Genomic DNA, 19,375 nt, shown 5'->3' on the forward strand with positions numbered 1-19,375 from the left:
TGAATGTAATTGTAAATATCTATACCACATATTGTCTTTCCTTTCTTGAGTGACTGACCCTTTTAGAGGTATCTGGATGACATGCAATGATGTGAAAATCTAGCTGCTATTTAGATATTCTTTTATAATGATGATGATGTATATGAATCTAGTTTTTCCCCCCCAACAAACGCAAAGATCTGAGATTAAATTGTCAGGGTAGAAAAGAGTATGTGGGATTTGCAAGATATTTAAAGCTTGCTCCTTTAAATGATTTGGTGCAGAACTTTTTAAAAAAGGAATGAGGCCTGAAAGACAGTACAATTTTAATACTCAAAAAGGTAAACCCAGTTATGAACAACTTGTTACAATATAGATTAGTATGAAAAAGGGAGCTTAAAAAAATCCTGATCTCTGGGATAGGAAAACCAAGCCGAAAAAAAAAAGAATAAATAGAGACATTTCATAATTACTAAGAAATATTATGCAGTGTTTTAATTTACTATGGCAAATACAAAAATTGGATAGTATTTATTAACAACAGAGATATAAAAATGTAACCACATGAACTTACTAGGGAATTGAAAATGAACGAAATAGAACAGCAGTGATTTTTTAAAAAATGAGGTATTATTACACTGTAAACTAAAAACCAGAGAGAACATAAATAAATAAAGGCAATGTGTAATTTAGTGATTAAAACAGTTGTATTTTTTGTTTTCATAACAGACACAAATTTTCCAGTTTATTGTGGGTATGAGCCATTAGAAACATTGGGTTTGTATATTTCTAAAGTGACATAGCTATTGATGTATATAGACGCATTATTAAACATGCACATGAAACCATAAATCATCTTTATCAAATAAGAGCTCTGTTTACATCTTAAACATTTAAACCTGATTACTTACATAGAATTCGTTTGTGCTTATTAGTTATTATCAACCTACTCTAAACACCTCACGGACTAGCTCAGGCGCACGACAGAGAAGCGATTTTATTTGCACACTGACGAACAAACTAAACCAGCTAGTCGGCTACCTTTTCTAGCCTCTTTATTTTCTTAGCAAAGATACTATTCACTACAGCTCACTTAAGATCCCCAAAGTATTTCAGAACTACTTTCAGAAGGAGAGATAAGTACATACAACAGGTCCTCCCTTTCCTCCAAACACTGGTTGCTTCAAAATCCCAGAAGAATGAGTTTATTCATTTCTTCACCCTTGATGAATTCTGTGGCTGGGGGTGTAACAAGGAGATAGCAAAACTCAGAAAAAGATGGGGGAAAGCCTATCTAAAAAGAGTATTTGCTGGTAATAAATGCTGGCATCATTTATTGTTATTGCAACAATAACAGCTTCTGAGTTTTCAGAAGAAAAGCTAGGAATGTCTCCAGGAAATAAATCCCAATTTAAGAAAAATCTGTCACAGGCTAAGAAAACTGCTTCACTTTTACTAATGCAAAAATGCATCAGTAGCTATGAAATGAAATGCAGCTCTTTTCCTCACATACTACTTTGGACTTTTGTATTTTTTCTATTTAGAATTCACCGGGGGGAAAATAAATATTTTGGCCCAAATATCGAAACTATACTACTTTGACACAAATATTACTTGATATGTTCACACGATTTTGTCCTGCATTTCAGCCTATTTTTCTAGAAGTTGGTTCCAGTACTACTGGCCATTAAAAACAAGATTGGATATGAGCCCAGGCCATCAATCACATTTTCAAAGGAAAAATGTTGTCATTTTGTGCTTTCCTAGGATTTATTTCATTCGCAACTAATTTGATTGGATTTCACTTTCTGACATCCAGGTGCTTTTCAAAGCATGATGGTTACACAAATAAAAGGGTCTTCAAAGTAAGCAGTTTTCTGCCAATTTCAATAGGTACATACCTTAATACTTAATCTTAATACTTAAATGCATATAATCTTAAACCCTGTTAGTCTGAAAAGTTACATTCCTGTACAATCATCCCTGTTGATTTGTAAAAGCTGTATACACATCTAAAACCCTGAATTTATTTTGTAAAAATAAATCTTTAGCAACAAATAGCACTATTAAAAATTCCATTCCCCCCCCCAAAGCAATTATTTACATGCTTTTCAACAATCGGCTTAATCCTTACAGAACTAAAGCCAGAATATTAAAAACACTGTAAATTTCCATTGCGATTAAAATTGTTTACTTCTGTATGAAAATATGGCTACAGGCCTTATATTAATGGTGTTGTAGCTCTATGCTTTGCTACTGTGTGTTAATAACACATAATCTGCCACTGGAAATGCATTAAATATTGTACTTCAATCCCCTAGTGGCACATATGTGACATAATTATGGAGACTGGTAAAGTGCTATAAAAAGAGATACTAAAAAAATCCTGTTGTTACCTATTGACCCCCCCTCCCTGTGCCAAAGTTTCTGTAGTTTTTGAAAACTGTATGTAGATTAAATGTACTTCACATTTAATAATTCAAAAAGTCAGTATTTGAAAATCGTTTCACTTATTGTAGTGCTGAAGACAGAAGCATGAAAAGGTTAAAGGCACAATGAGAAGAGAGTGGATGCTACATATAAAAATACTTTATTTCAAGTCCAAAGTTACTCTAGCCCAAAACCTTCTGAATTTGAAATCCCAATGATCAGTTTCTGCTTTAACTCTTTTTTGTTCTTGTAAGGAGGCAAGCAAAGTTGGTTGAAGCAGGTATGGGCCACTGGTAACCTAGAAACAAAGATAAACTTTAATTAGAGTAACCCATTTTTTATAAAGCAAAATTGTTGACTGCCATGAATGCCAGAGCACATGTGTATGCACACACACGTGTGCACATGCACACACACGTGTGCACATGCACACACACAACCACACAGAGTAAACAAATGTTCTCATAAAGTTAGGTGATCATATCACACCTTCTGGGTTTCCTGAGGCAATGCTGAATTTCAGATGGGTGTATTGAACACATTTTTGAGTATACTCAATTTTTTTTTTTTTTTGCAGGGCAATGGGGGTTAAGTGACTTGCCCAGGGTCACACAGATAGTAAGTGTCAAGTGTCTGAGGCCGGATTTGAACTCAGGTACTCCTGAATCCAGGGCTGGTGTTTTATCCACTGTGCCACCTAGCCGCCCCCAGTATACTCAATTTTTAAAATAATTTTGCTTTCAAAGTCTTTGTCTTCCTTCTGAGGTTCCTGCTTTAACAAGTTTCCTCATTTCTTCATTTAGTGTTTCTGCAGTTAATCTAGGCTTGCTCTTTCTTTCTCTTGTCAGGAGCTGATCATAGGAGTTCCCTGATCAATTTTATAAGCATTCAGGTGGTGAGCATTACTTGGGGCTTCTCTTTTTATCACTTCTATAGGGGATATATAGATGCACCCCTTGAAAGATGGATTTCATAGAATATGAAGAATGGCTTCCTCAGGGATGAACTGTTTTTGAGAGAAACGAGTCCTTTGTGATAGACTATAAATGGGAAGTTTTCTTTTTCCGGAAACAATAAGTCTTTATTGATATTTTCTGTTTCTTATATCACCATAGTATCCCATGTATTCCTCCCTGAGAACCATACCATATGACAAATTTTTTTTAGAGAAGAAAAGGAAGTCAGCACAACTGATTGATACATTGACAAAGTCTGAAATCATATGAAGTGTGTAACACCAGTGGGCCTTCCATCCCCACACAGGTCGGGGCTGGCTTCTCATATCTCCTCATTTAAGTTTCACTTGATCTTCATAATTTTGTTACATTTACTTTTGATTTTTTTGGTGTGTGGTGGAACTTTCCATTTCCATTGTAGTCATTGTGTATATTGTTTTCTTGGAGTTACTCACTTTACTTTGCATTAGTTCAGGTGTATCTTTTCCATGCTTCTCTGTATTCATCACACACATCATTTTTATAGTACAGTAATATCCCATGCCATTCATGTACCACAATTTTTTTTAGTCTTTCCCCAACTGATTGACATTTGAGTTGTTTGCAATTTTTAGCTACAACGAAAAGTGCTGCTATAAATATTTTGGAGTATATGAAAACTTTCTTCTTATTGACAGCTTTTTTGGGGGGTATAAGCTCAGTAATAAGAGTATCTGGTCCAAAGGATATTAACATTTTAGTCACTTTATTTGTGTAATTCCAAGTTGCTTTCCAAAATGGTGGTGCCATGTCACAGCTCCACCAACAATGTATTGGTGTGTCCATCTTTCCACAGCCCTTCCAACACTGACTTTTGCCATTTTTTTCATTTTTACAGGGTATGAGGTGAGACTTCAGGGTTGTTTTAATTTGCATTTTTCTTGGTAATCAAGTGATTTAGACCATTTCTTCACATCACTGTGAATACTTTGTAATTCTTTTCTTGGCAACTGTTCATATCCTTTGACCCTAAAGGGAAATTTTTCAGTTGAAGATTTTCCCCCTTCCTTTCTTCTTAAAAGCAGTGGAACAGCTGCCATAGGGCAGAAGTACATGGCAAAATTGCTTAAGTTCTCACTCACATGGCCCAGGAAGACAGTTCATGGACCTCAAGCCCCTGGCCTAGTCTTGAAAGGCTATAGTGTAACCTCTCAGATTTGATGGCAGATGGGGAGAGGGGAACCATGTGAACAAATTATGAGAATTCTTGAACTCCAGCCTTCTGGATAAAGGAGAGGACAGTCTATAGGCAGTGTAATCCAGAATCTAGCTTTTTAGCAATGAGGAGGATGATTTTCTAGAAAGCTCTTGCCATCTGGTAAGAAGACAATTAAGTACCTTGTACCTAAAGCTGGAGAAATCAATACTAAGGGTATGGTGGATAAAAGGGCCTTGAACTTTGTCCTCTACCATTACTGTGACGTATTTGGACATTTTAGATCTGCTGGTATAGGAGTTGTCTCTTTAGCAACACGAAGGGTATTCCTCATCTGGGGGCAGACCTAATCTAGGGTAGGACCACAAGGCTGGATGTGCCTGCATGGTTCTTTAGATTGAAAGAGGGACTCACTGGAATGCTTCTTTCCTCACAAGCCCAACCTCATTTTCCTTCTGAGAGGAATCCAAACCATAGTGTGCTCTTGTGAATGTGGAGTATATTAGGATCCTGGAGGAAGATAAGATTGGAGAGGGAGGAGGATTTGTTTGCTACATATTGAATGTCACTGGGGGTGGAATAGAGGCTCTCCAATAAGTGACATATACACTACCTTGTGTTCTGATATGGGATCTGGGAACCCTTTCATCCTTATCTCTGGAGACCTGGAGCTAGATCCAACTTAGAATCTGAGATTTCCCAGAGGCAAAGCTAGATATGGATAATAACAGAGCATTTTTTCCTCCTTGGCTGTTGCTTCCCCCCACCTCTTTCCCTCTTTAAATTAGATCCAGTTCCTATGACTCTAGAGCTCAGAGCTCTGTCATGAGTAATTTTCTGTTTTCAACTCACTTCAAAGATGTAATGGAGAATGCCTTGAGTTCTAAAGAGCACTCTCTCTAACTCTTTCTGTCTCTATTTCTGCCTCGCTCTGCCTCTGTCTGTTTCTATCTCCTTGTCTAAATCCTGGTCTTTAAATAACTAGAAGAAATGTTAATGAAGAAATCCTGCATAAATCAAACCTAAACTCATGCCAGTCACCAACATTATAAAAAAGTTGCTGTAAGGCTTTAAAATTAGTCCTTTATAAAATAATTATTATTCAGATCCTTATGAATATATGCTGATGATGGAAGCTCACAAAATCATGTAGACTCAGATGTGCCTCTTGATTAATGTTCTCAAAGCACTTTGCATCTATTCTTTCATTTAAGACTCACGATAGCCCTGTGCAGTAGGCAGCAAAAATATAACTTTCAGTTTTACACATGAGGAAACTGAGGCTCAGAAAGTTTGAGTGACATGACCATGGTTACACAGCTGGAAAGTGCAGAGGTATGTATGGCTTGAAGCCAAGACCTTTCTTATTTCAAGCCTGGTAATCTCCAGTGCTATGCTGCTTATCTTCATAAGCTAAGGACAATATAACAGATTTAAAAAATAAAAAAAAAACCACATTTCTACTTTTGATCATAATAACAATAAATAATGTCCATATTTTCTCAAATTGAAAACAATATTCATACAATTGACTTTAAGGTGAACACGAAGACACCACTTTAAAGTTTCCTAGCTTCCAACTGATATTACAAAAATCATTATTAAATTTAGAAACATAATTTAGAAACCAGATATTGGTATATTTCAAAATCTTGTTACATGAGCCTGGTTCTTCCTTTAGTCCTGCCTTGGGGTGTGAAAGTGACTCCTGTGGGCTGTGCTGGGGAAACACAAGGAAGACCAGCCCCTGTCCATCCGGAAAGGCTTTGAGTCCAGGCCCAGGGATAACATGGACAATTGCTGTCCCAGGACGAGTCTGCCTGAGCCCAGAAGCTTATCATCAGAGGGACAGCGACCAGGGGAGGATGTTTATGGCCACAGAAAATCCTGAAGCCATCTGCTAAGGGGCATCAGGGTGTGATCTGTAACCCTATTCACTTTAGGAAAAGGGATATGCACATTGATGTGTTATATGTAGGCCTCTTTCATTCCATGGTTGTACTCACCCTAACAAAGAACTTTCTTATAAAAGAGAAGCAGGTAGGTGATGCAATGGCTAGAGTAAAGGACATGGAGTCAGGAAAACCTGAGTCTGAATCCTGCCTCAGAGACTCTCTAGCTGGGTGACCTGGGCACCCCACTTAATCCTCTCTTAGACTTGGTTTCATTATCTATAAAGTGGGGATAATAATCGCCCCTACCTCACAGGGTTGTTTTGAGGATGAAATGTGTTAACATGTGTAAAGAGCTTTGATGATGATGGTGGTGGTGGTGGTGACAACTGTTCAGTTTTCCTGATTTTATTATCACAATGGTGACTTTTACATTGATTACAAACCATGTGCCAAGGTGAAAGAACAATTTATACAAGATTTCCCAAGTAGGGGACTAGAAGGGGAGGATCTTGTTAATGGGCTTCAATCTCCTGACACTGACATTTCATCCAACCAGTATGAAGCCAAGTCCCATGCTGCAACAGCATTAGGAATATCACAGAATTTGGAGAGTTCTGTCAGTAGCTGAAACTCAATGTAATGTGAGAAAGAACCAGTATAAAATGGGGCAGTGATGAAAGGTGGCTTCATACATGTACCTTCAATTCTTCAGAAACCTTTGTGATTGGCTGAATCAACCTTATGCCTCCCAAAAGGGACTGATCCCTTGGAGGTATGAAGCTACTCCATGGACTGGGCTTCCAGAATTCCTACAGCATTTTGACTATGAGTGGTTTAATGGAATCTGCCACTTAGGTCTCCTTGTGATTTTTCTGAGTTATACAGTTGGATTATAACTGGAGCCCAGATTTAATAATTTTTGTTGTTGTTGCTCAGAGATTTGTTGATATTCAGAAAGCACCAATTCATCACAGTGACTTGCCAAAAATGTTCATCATTAAGTTCTGATATCTCATTTTTATTTACAGAAGAAACAGAAGGTACGGGGAGAAAAAGAAAATCTATTCTGCCAGAAAGGTGTATTTCACCAAGAAATATATACTTAAAAAAGATAATGCTCCAACCCCATTGAATAAAAATGCAAATAAAACGGAAAATTTACCAGTTAGTAGAAGTGTCATGCTTTGAAATCTTGAAATTCAAGTCTGCCATCCCTCCTACAGGTACTCGGTCACTTCCTGTGGTAAAATGTAGCAACTTCTTTTGAAGATCAAGAGGAAACCCAAGCACAACATCCCAAAAGTATCTATTGTGACAAAGAACAATTTTTAAAAGGTCTTTTAAACAAAACCAACAGTTATCCTACAGTCTAGAATAAAATCAGCTTTGGGGTAAACAAAACCTTTCAAACAAAGTAACTGCTTTGATGTTAGGTTATGATAATTAAGTAGCTCTGTATATGAAGGAAATTTCCCTGGTAGACCTCAAAAGACATCTTACATGGTCTAACCATGGGTAGCACCAGAGTCATTTTCTCTTCTGAAATGTAAGTTTTCTAGTCATCATTCACATATATAAATTATATATACATATTTGTATATTCTATGCAAAACTGTACTTCAATTTTTATCAACTCATTTACTTTTTGAATAAATTGAATAAATAAAATGAATAAATTCACCATTCTCCTGAGGAGCTCCAAGTGCTTTCACTTTTAAAAGGCTCATAACAGTATTTCTGTGCTAAGAAGGCTCATGCCAGCGTTTGGTGTTTAAATGAACATAAATGACCAAAAAATGTTGTACAGGACATATAATCCTTTTTATCTTTTTAAGTAAGGGGAAATAATTTACCGTATAGTGAGGTCAGTTTTCACATAGCCATCATACTGAGTATTTCTTTGCAGAGCATGCATATCCAACTCAGGACTCCCGCAGACCAGAATTTCTACCTCTTCTGGACGAAGCAGCTACCAATAATTAAAAATTAATATGATTATTAGTCATAATAAAATTCTTCTGACAATTGTTTTAAAAAAACTTATATTGGAAGTTTTTGAAATCACAAAAGCGTGACTTCTTATAGTGAATCAAATATCTTACACCAAGGAAGCAATTTTTCAACCTCAGTGTTAACAGATCTAATTCTTCTAAAGAATGATATTTCACTCCCTCACTCCTTTCATTCATTCATTCATTTATTCATTTATTGCAAGGCAATGAGGGTTAAGTGACTTGCCCAGGGTCATATAGCTAGTGAGTGTCAAGTGTCTGAGGCTGGATGCAAACTCAGGTCATCCTGAATCCAGGGCTGGTGCTTTATCCACTGTGCCAACTAGCTGCCCCCAAAAATGACATTAAAAAAAATACAACAAAACTTTTCAGAGTAAATGAACTCTTTCAGACTATTAACAAATAAGAGATTTATATTAGTGTTTCATGGTTTATAAAGCATTAAAATAGAGAACACTGGGCAATATGCTGGAGGGCTCGACTGCTCCCCAGGGTACTTTTATAATTAACAATGATAATTATGACTAGAAGCAATAACTCATATTTATGTAGAGCTTTAAGATTTAGAAAGAACCTTCCCCAAAGTAACTCCACAAGATCAAGTAGTTTCAGTTTTGGTGGGTGTACCCACCAGGAATACAAATTTAAAGAGGAAGACAAGAGTACCTGCCCTCCAAAAGCTTTTATTCCAGTAAGAGGAGAGAAATGAGGTGATACTTAGGGCCTTTCCAGAACTGACGGATCCTTTCAGAAGCAATGGTAATAACTGATCTGACTATTGTGCTTAGAGCTAAAGGGTGGTAAGTTTGTGTGTGTGTGTAGCAATGCTCTATATAAAGCTTTGGGACTGGTTTATATGTCATGAATTTGGTCAGTCTGTCCTCAGTCACCCATTGAGGGTGCCATGTTCACAAAGATAATATGTGGATGGAACCTGTGTGGTAAATCAGAAAAGGTACTGGGCTTGGAGTCAAGAAGACCTGGGTTCAGATCCTCATTCTACTACTCACTTCCTGCATGATCTTGGACTAGTTACTGAACCTCAGTTACTACTTCTTTCATTTGTAAAATGAGGTTTCTTTAAATCAAAGCTTCTTAAACTGTGAGTCATGACCTCATATGGGGCCACATAACTGAATGTGGGGGTCATGAAAAATTTGGCAACAGTAAAAGGTTACGTACACCCATTTTATATACCTACATACATGGGGTCATGTAAAAATGTCTTGGACAAAAAGGGTTGTGAGTGGAAAAAGTTTAAGAATCCTTGCTCTAATGATCTCTGAAGACCCTTATAGCTCTAGATCTATGATCCTATATGTCTGAGAAAGTACTTGAACCCAGGTATTTTTGACTCCAAGGCCAATTCTCCATCCGCTATGCAATAAAGCATCTCTTATTATCATCTACCACCTTAGAGTGGTTGTTTGCCCAAAGCCACATGGATAGTATAATTATTATTGCTGGAGGGGAGATTTAAACCAAGCCTCCTAGCAAATGGTTAAACAGGAATCTGATTTATATTCACTATTCAAGATCCCAACTTAAGTCTCAACTTTTCCATAAAGCTCCCCTGACTTCTAGAGCCCTGGGTAATCTACTTCTTGCCTTCTAATAGTACTTATTGGCCTGATATTTGTTACTAGTATCACATATTTTGGGAAGTGATCATATCCTATCTTTTATGATTCTCTAGCTTTTTCATGTGCATACTTTAGGCTGCATAAAAAAGATTGGATGCTCCTCAAGGACAAAGACCTTCTTGCATTCTCTACAGCATCTAGCACATTGCAGAAGCTCAGTAAATACTTGTTGGATTGAAAAGAATTAAGGATTGGTTTCTGGCTCCCACTGTGGATTGTCAGGAGAGTTTGTTATTACTTTCTCCTTCTCCTTCTCCTTCTCCTCCTCCTCCTCCTCCTCCTCTTCTCCTCCTCCTCCTCCTTCTCTTCTTCTCCTTCTTCTTCCTCTTCTTCTTCTTCCTCCTCCTTTTTGTATGAGGCAATGAGGGTTAAGTGACTTGCCCAGGGTCACACAGCTAGTAAGTGTCAAGTGTCTGAGGTCAAATTTGAACTCAAGTCCTCCTGAATCTGGGGCTAGTGCTTTACCCACTGTGCCACCTAGCTGCCCCCTGAGTTTATCATTACTTTAAAACAAGTTTAGTTCAATACATTGATGAGTTTGGGGTCTTCATGATATGAGTACTCTCCTCAATAGTGCAGATCATTATCCATCCTGCCTATCCTGGGTTACTATTGTTTATGTCTTCCAAAAATTTTGCCACAGGGATTTCATCCAATGTGCTGGGGGCCTCCCTTGAGTTCTCTTTGTATCTCCAATTTGCCAACAAAGCCTTTATTTACCTAGTGGTTATCTATTACTCTCTTTTACTAGACTTTTAGCTCCTTAAAGTGGGGCACTGTTTCCAGGCTGCAGTATCCCAAGCTTAAGAAGTCCTAGGTGGTATGATTTAAGGAGAATCAGGTTCTTCCCTCACCCGGCCTGTTTCCTGGTCCTAGATGACCCCAGACCAACTTACCAATCAACCAGCTTTGTGTGCTGTGGTTGTTAGCTCTGATGAGCCTGTGCCCCTCCCCGACCTGGGCCACTTCTACTCAAGCCTACCTCCTGGTTCTCAGCAGGGGTGTAAAATCCAAGTTCTGCCTTAGCATCAGCATAGATTCCTGTAGTCTCTCACCTGCCCAGGGCTCAGCCCACTCACCAGACTGTGATCTTAGTTCCAGACAACACTGGCGCTTCAGCTGATTCAGAGGCTCTGGGGGTCTGCTTCTCTGGTGAGGCCTTCCTGGGACTGGATCTATGTCAGGGTGACTGTGGGGTTGGGCTCAACTCCTGTATCAGCACAGCAGCTCCCTCCTTCTGACCTTCCAAGCCGTTCTTGGTTAGAAGATGATTTCAGCACATTGTTCTGTGAGTTTTGCTGCTCCAGGCATTTTCCTATGGCGTTATTTGGATGTTTTTTGGAGCGATTGTGTCATGAGTTTGGGAGCTCACTGCCTTTCTGGTTATCTATTACTCTCATTTTAGGACCAGCCCGTCTTCTTTTTGGGTCTTTTTTCTTTTTTTTTTTTTTGTTTTTGCAGGGCAATGAGGGTTAAGTGATTTGCCGAGGGTCACACAACATTATTTTTCTTTAATGACAACCTTGATATTTCCTAGTATTTGTAATTCTTTGTAGTATGTGGTAGCTAGCTTACTGCACCATGCCACTCTCTCTACTCCACTGTGGGGGTTATCCTCAACTTAAGTTCTTCAGAGACTGTGGTGCCTCATGACTCATAGCCATCACCAGAAGATTCCTGGTGTTAAAAATGGCCATTGTTTTAGGGGAAATATTGTAGTCATTAAAAAACCCCCACAATTTCTCAAAAGCAACCCAGCCTATTCTCTTCCTCCTTTTCAACTCTAGACCCTACTCACTATCTTCAATGTCTGTCAACTCTATCCATCCATCACACATACACACACCCTGATGGATAAGCTCTGCAAGTTGTTCATAGAATTGTGTCTCTTAGTTTGAACAACAGGTAATTTTCATCCATTTGGTTTTTTTCCCCCATGTGAAGGTAGACAAAAATGCTTTTGAGTTTTTTTGGATTTCATTTAGGAGGCTCTGCAGCTTTCAGAGGATTGATGCAATCAGCACAGTGTTATCCACAAAGAGGAGTATCTGGCGAATTTCACCACCTAACAGTAATTTCTTCATTGGATCTCTTCAACAACAGTGGTGAACACTTGATCATTTTTGTATAAATAATATATGTATTATTGATTCTTTCACTAATCTTTTTGGTAGCAAAAAGGTCTCCTGCCTCATGGAGTTCACGTAGCCTGGTCTGTAATTCCAGGAGAACCTGGATAGCACCAGGTGTGACTAATACAGCATCTCGAATCTGCTCGGGCTGCCCCACATGTCAGTCTTATAATCAGTATGCTTTTAAGGCCAAAGCTTATGGAGGGCGTCCTCTAGCATATACACCTTTTGAGCACTTACAAATTGATTATATTACTATGCCAAAAGCAGGACATTATAAATTTTGCCTTGTTATAGTTGATCAGCTCACTCGGTGGGTGGAGGCCTTTCCCAGCCCCCGAGCCACAGCTGCCTTTGTTGCCAAAATTCTTCTTAAAGAGATAGTACTTCGTTTTGGCCCACCAGCCCGCATCGATTCTGACAAAGGCACACATTTCACTGATTCGATTTTATCCCAAATCTACTCTTTCTTGGGAGTGACTCCAAAATTCCACACGCCCTACCATCCACAAAGTTCAGGCCAAGTCGAACGTATGAATAAAGAGCTTAAGAGTATGATTGGCAAATTATGTACTGAAACCCATTTGAAATGGCCTAATGTTCTATCATTGGCATTATTCTATCTACAAAGTAGACCAAGAGGAGAACTTCACATATCTCCTTATGAAATGCTTTTTGGTCACCCTCCTATCCAAGCTAAAACTTTTCCCCCAGTTTATACATCACTGGTGGGAGGTGATACTTCTGTTGCCTCCTATATACAGGAATTACAGACCAGGCTACGTGAACTCCATGAGGCAGGAGCTGTGGTCCAGGCAGGACCATTAGACTTTTCATTGCATAACTTCAACCCAGGAGATAAAATATATGTAAAGAATTTTCAGAGAACCAGTGGAACTCAACCTGCCTGGGAAGGACCTTTTCAGGTATTATTGACAACCCCTACTGCCATTAAAATTGGTGAAAAAGACTCATGGATTCATTGCTCTCATATAAAGCCTGCACCATTCATAGGTGAAGAGATTTCAGATAGACCTGAGGTAGACGCTAAAGAGGTAAAAACCCTAACGATAGCAACTGTTAAAGAGCAAAGAGAGTTCAGAGGAAACAGGCAGCTCCCATTTAATAATCCCACTGATCAGTTAAATGCTTTGGGACTCAGTCTTCGTAAAGTATCAGGAGACGGAAATTGCCTTTTTAGGGCTTTAGCAGACCAGCTAGAAGGTCACTGTAGAAATCATCTCAGATACAGACAAGAAGCTGCTTCTTATATGATTAACCATAGACAAGAGTTTGAGTCTTTTATAGTAAATGACTCCCCTTTTGAAGAATATGTTGATGAATTAAAGAAATTTGGAAAGTGGGGAGGAAATGATACAATTGTACCATTTGCTAAGCAGCATCAGCTGAATGTTGTGGTTCATCAATTAAATCAGCCTTTATTGAAAATCAGTGGCACAGACAAAACTGATGCTAGAGAACTCCACATTTTCTACCATAAAGAACATTATGACAGCATTAGAAAGATCAATGACAATTCAGAAACCCCTGCCACTTTGGCATGCAGAGAATTGGGGAACCAGTTAAAACAATGTGGCATACCCCAAACTCTAGCAGCTTAAATACCTTAAAATTTAACAAGCATTTCCTTCCACAGGCAAAAGCACTGAAGCACATGGCCTAGTTTTCTGGCCCACCTCAATTTCTCCCACCCTTTCCCTACCCTATACCTATTTTTTTTTTAATCCTTTTTGTTTTTTGTTTTGTTTTGACTTTTGAAAGGCACTGAAAAGACCTGGAATTCACCACACCTTTAAGTTCTTTAAGAGCACAAAAGGGTGCTTAGCGAATCTTTTGCCTTTTATTTTTGGTTTTTGGTTTTGCTTTGTTGTTTTTTTTTTACTTTTGTTTCTTTTGCTTTTCTTTAAAAACCCGATTTTGTAAACTAAGTGACTTTTCAAAGGCATTTTAAGTATATGCTATTGAATATTGAATCTTGCTAATTGAAGTCTTATTTCTTTTTGATGAATTAATCACCACTTTAAGTATCTGCTACTGTTATACTAGAGAATTCATGTATAAGATGATGTGGTCTACTTGCTAAAAGAAGATTATGTAACAATGTCTAATATAATCAGCTATTTACATTCGTTTATTATTTATATGTCATTATACTCTGGGTATGGTTTGGAATTATTGTATATATCACTAATATGTTCTCAGTTATGCAGCATAGCACACATTTTTACCATCATACTGTCTTTGGTGAAATTAATATGAGATTTTGGAAGTATGGAAACATTATTTCAGAGACTAACTTGCTGTGAACTCTGATGCAGGCCCTGGAGAGAATATATGTGCAACAAAAGGAGACAGGTATACATAAGTCCATGGTTTGCTTATGATGGTGACTATGTAGAGCACAATTACTAGGCACAGTCCAGTATTCATCCTCTCTCCCTAATTTAACCTAATTTAACTGAACTTATTTATCTTTTTATCTCACTCAGTTGAACTCACCTGTGGCCTAGCACAATCACTGGCTGTCTCAGAACCATGAGATATGGTATGATAACCTTTCCATAACATTTTCAGGTGTCATGAACACATACTAAATTTGACTTTGATCCAGACACATGGTGGTAAAAAGTGTTACTGATTGCAAAACTACCTCAACCCTCTATTGGAAGTCTAAGGATATAAAAAAGGTAATGTAATGGAATTTATTAATTTGATCATTGACAATGCTATGCTAAGGTTTAGTAAAAAATACAGCAATTCAAACAGTTAAAGAAGATAATCCAGCTTTCCAGACCAGAGTCCAGAGTCCAGAATCCAGACCAGAGTCCAGAATCCAGACCAGAGTCCAGAATCCAGTTTTCCAGACCAGAATCCAGTTTCCTCCTGATGACATCTTACCACTTCAAGAAGACAAGAGAACTCAGAGACTTTATATGAACTGTTTTGCTTTATTAGCTTTTACTATCTTCTTTCTGTTATATACTATCTGTAACATGTACTCTCTGCAGAGGCTCTCCCTTTGCAAGACTAATGTCAAAGCGTCGGTTCATGAGGAAAGAAAAAAATCGCCCCTCTGGACAAAACTTTCCTCTCTTCCTTTTCTGTATTGTTGTTCGCATATTATTAGTCAGCAAAAGTTATTATATTCTTTTTACTGTTCCATCAAGGAAACATTCCGTTTCTTGAGGAAGCAAAGGGGGGAAATGTGGTAAAATATGAAAGCTTTTAACAGTCGGTTAGGATAACTGAAAGACGCCAGTTTTTCAAGGACCACCCTTTTGGGGAGGAGATGAACAGTCCGCCTGCTGCGCAAGTCAGACTGCCTGCCGGGTACAGTCCGCCTGCTGCGCATGTCAGACTGCCTGCCGGGTTTTTGACTTCCGGGGTGGAGAGAACGGGAGTAGGCCTTTTTGCCTGCTTGGCGGGACTCCTGACGGCGCGGCACAGACGGTCTCTCTCTCTCTCTCCAAAGGTGGCCTTTTCGGTTTGGTGAGTTTTTATAAGGAATATAGACTAAGCCTAGACTTAAAACGATTTGTATTGTATTTCTATTTTCCTATCCTTCTAATCAACATCACCTTGTGACTACCATACAATAAAGGCTCTATCTAGAAAACCAGAAGCTTCTTCCATTTACTAGTCTGGGAGATAAATTAGGGAAAAGTTAAGTAGGGGAGATTTATGATCTAATATCCAATTTTAATCTCACAGTAGGCATCACATACACATGTGGAAAAACTAGAGAATGGCACAAGACAGAATATAATCACTCCCCAAAATGCCCTAATAGTTAAGCTGTTATGTTATAAAAATCTTTGCAGATCTTTTTCATAGTTTTGCTATTTATTTTCCTACTTCCAATTTCATCTTTAAATGTCCTTGTGATGACTTGTCTCTGAACAAGCTTTATTTACTGTTTTATGTTTTCTGTCTCCCACTTTTCACTATTTTGAGTTGATACCTTCATAGTCACCTGCCATTCTTATCCATTAGATTTTACAAATGAGTTTATATTAAAAACTGGTGTAGTCCTTGACTCCCACCCTTTTCTACCCAGGTTAGATTCTCCTGATAAAGATGGTTCAAACAACTCTTTTGGGCCCTTCATTAGGGCAACTAATTTACAATTTAGAAACTTCTGCATGAAATTGTCATATATGGCACTAACATCCATTACTCTGTGCCTTTCCCATTTTTCATTGTCAGCTTACATAGGTTAGGTTGGATAGGCATCAACCTTGTAATTTCATCAGTCTAGGGAACTAACTCCCAGATGAGGAAATTCCCTCTACCAATACAGATTGGCTCTTTCTCAACTTACGGCTTTAGAAAGTTGTTGAGAGCACTGAGTGTAAGTGACTTACCCTGTCACGTGGCCAGGATGGATCAGAGACAGGACTTCAATTCAGTGAGAAAATTGAGAAAGTGAGGAGGACCTATGATAGGGTTTTGGACACAGTTACAGCTAAATTCATGACACAGGTGATGGAACAAAGGAGACTAAGAAGGGAAGGTTGGACAACTATGCAGGGGCATTGTCAGGAAAATCCAGAGGTAAGTGAGTGGTCAAGAATGTCAAATGCTACAGAGCCAAGATGAGCACTGAGTAACAGTGATGAGATTTGATTTGGAGATCACTTGGTAGTTTGGAGAGGGAGGTTTCAGTTGAATGATGAAGTGGGATGCCAGATTGCAGCCGGGTAAGTGGGAGGTGAGAGAAGATACAGAAAAGGCACTTAAGCTTTCTCAAGTTTAGCAGAGAATGGGAAGAGAGATCTCAGAAGGTAGATAGGGGGTGTCAGAGTAAGAGAGGGTTTATTAAGAGGAGACAGGTGTGTGTTTACAAGCAGAAGGCAAGGATCCAGCAGATTGGGAGAGATGAAAGATTAGAGAGAGGGAGGGGATGGGATCAAGGGTCAGGTAGAGGGAATAGCCTTGGCAAGGAGAAAGGCCACCTCTTTATCTGCTACAGGAGTGAAGGAGGAAAAATTGAAGGAAGATGAGATAAGCAGGAAGAGAAGATGGAGCTCTCAGTGAATGGTCTCAATGTTTTCAGTGAAGCATGAGGCAAATTTCTTGGGGAGGGGGTGGGGATGTAGGGAGTACCCTAGGAGGGTAGGGGAGAAACCTGAAAGTTTGGAAGAACTAATTTTTGGAAAGTAATCATAATCTACTGCTTAGGACTGTATTTGAAGTCTTTCAAGAAAGTAGCATAAACAGGAAGCAGACACACACTTTTTTCTGTCCCAAATAACTTCCTTGCTTCATTCACACACTCCCCTTGCCCCCCAAATATGGTGATCTAAAGGCTTTATCCTGAGGTCATTTACCAAAAGAGCAACGAGGTGGCACAGTGGATAGAGTGCTGGATCTGGAGTCGGGAAGACTCATCTCTCTCTGGTCTCAGACACTACTTGTGTGGCCTTGGGCAAGTCACTTAACCCTGGTTGCCTCAGTTTCCTCATCTGTAAAATGAGCTTAAAAGGAAGTGGCAAACCACTCCAATATCTTTGCCAAGAAAACCCCAAATGGGGTCACAAAGAGTCAGACATGACTGAACAAGAACAAAAAACTTTTACCAAAAATTGTGAAGAAAAAGGGTATACAGAAGCAAACAGGCCTTTTTTGTTATTATGTTGCTAAAGTTAAGTCACACACAAATTTATTATTTAAGTATTTTAAAAATTTTAAATATTTCATTTAAATATTTAAAATTTATCTGTATTTGAATATATTGATAGTTCCACTTAAAATATAAATAAATAAAACCTGAAATTATATGAAGACACAAGGGGATAGATGCATGAACTCTTTCCAATCCAACTGATATTCTGGGTCCCCAATTTTATAGAAAAAAAGATCTTTGTACTTATTTTTCCAGATGATAAAATTCAAGAAAGATTTTATATTGTTGCTCACAGTTTGGAGATAACAACTAAACCTGTCTTTGTTATTGCCTTAGAGTTCAGCTACCTGCTATAGATTCAGGGTGTAAGTTCCCTGTCTTTTGTCTTTCTTTGTATCCCCACTGCTTAGTACAGGGTCTGGGCCATAATTTCATAAATGCTAATTGATTGATTGATTAATTAAAAGTTGCTCTTGAAATGGGAGAATTTTAACAACACCACCACCACTAGAGAAACATGCTAATTTTTTGCCCCAGGGATTTTCTGTAACTCAAATTTCCTATACTGTTTCTGTAGAGTGAAGGCCATTCACCCTAGGCCAATGGGATATATTCAGTAACTTGGGAAGCTTTTTGTGGTCTTTACCCTTTTGTATAAAGAAAGGGAATAAGGCTGGGGATTAATACTAAACTGAAGGTTGTACAAGGTATTCCTTAGACAGGTGGGGTTGGATCAAATGACCTTAGAGATCCATTCCAATTCTGAGATTGTTTGGCTAATTGAACCTGAATTTTCTCCAGTCCACTAGCCTAATGGGTACATATGACTCAAATTTACATGCATATTTATAAAGCATATAAAACAGGCAATGCAATATCATGGTTATTTTTCTCCATTGTGCAGACGAGGAATCTGAGGTTCCAAGACTTAATGACTTGTCTAAGGTCACATGGCTTATAAAGTGGCAGAGTCAGGATTTGTACTAAAGAATTCTAGCTATACATCAAATACTTCATGCTGACTCTCCTTCAATTAGCGGACTGTTAAGTTATCTCCAGCCCAGTTTTAACTAGTTGAAAATATTTTATATTAAAATCCTTACCTATCTAAAATGGTTATTCATGATCAAGGCTATCACCCTAAATGATTGTTTTTCTTGCATACTATTTGGTAACTTAAAAAACCCAAACCTCTTACTTACCATTAGGGCATTTGAAGCACATACACTATGAAATCCATAATAAAATGCTGCAAACTGTTTATAGATGGATTTGTTGAGAAGGAAGTCAACATACAGCTGCACATACTCTAGAAAGAGATTATACATTTGATTAATATAAACAAATGGTTAATTAAGATGCATTTTAGACAAAAATACATATGTTAAACGTACCTTTCCTATTCTGATTGGTAACTGGAATTTTATCACCACCTGGTTTTAAATTATATGATTTGATTACTCCAAATTCTTCTTGGAAAACCTGA

The 19,375-nt window shown here is 38.2% G+C and overlaps 1 protein-coding gene across 6 annotated transcripts in view; it reads right to left on the reverse strand.

The window, feature by feature from the left end:
- Positions 1–452: 452 nt before the first annotated feature.
- HECTD2 (HECT domain E3 ubiquitin protein ligase 2) overlaps positions 453–19,375 on the reverse strand; it is a 125,234-nt gene continuing 106,311 nt past the window's right edge. For all 6 annotated transcript variants that reach the window (XM_043990061.1, XM_043990057.1, XM_043990060.1 and 3 more), the window contains 5 exons: positions 19,284–19,371; positions 19,092–19,198; positions 8,309–8,424; positions 7,618–7,761; positions 453–2,707 (listed from right to left, as the gene is read on the reverse strand). In XM_043990061.1, coding sequence (XP_043845996.1) covers positions 2,587–2,707; positions 7,618–7,761; positions 8,309–8,424; positions 19,092–19,198; positions 19,284–19,371 — 576 coding nt within the window. In that variant the 3' untranslated portion in view covers positions 453–2,586. The remainder of the gene's footprint in view (positions 2,708–7,617; positions 7,762–8,308; positions 8,425–19,091; positions 19,199–19,283; positions 19,372–19,375) is intronic.

The sequence above is a fragment of the Dromiciops gliroides genome, chromosome 2 (genome assembly GCF_019393635.1).
Source record: "Dromiciops gliroides isolate mDroGli1 chromosome 2, mDroGli1.pri, whole genome shotgun sequence".
NCBI classification, from domain to species: Eukaryota; Metazoa; Chordata; class Mammalia; order Microbiotheria; family Microbiotheriidae; genus Dromiciops; species Dromiciops gliroides.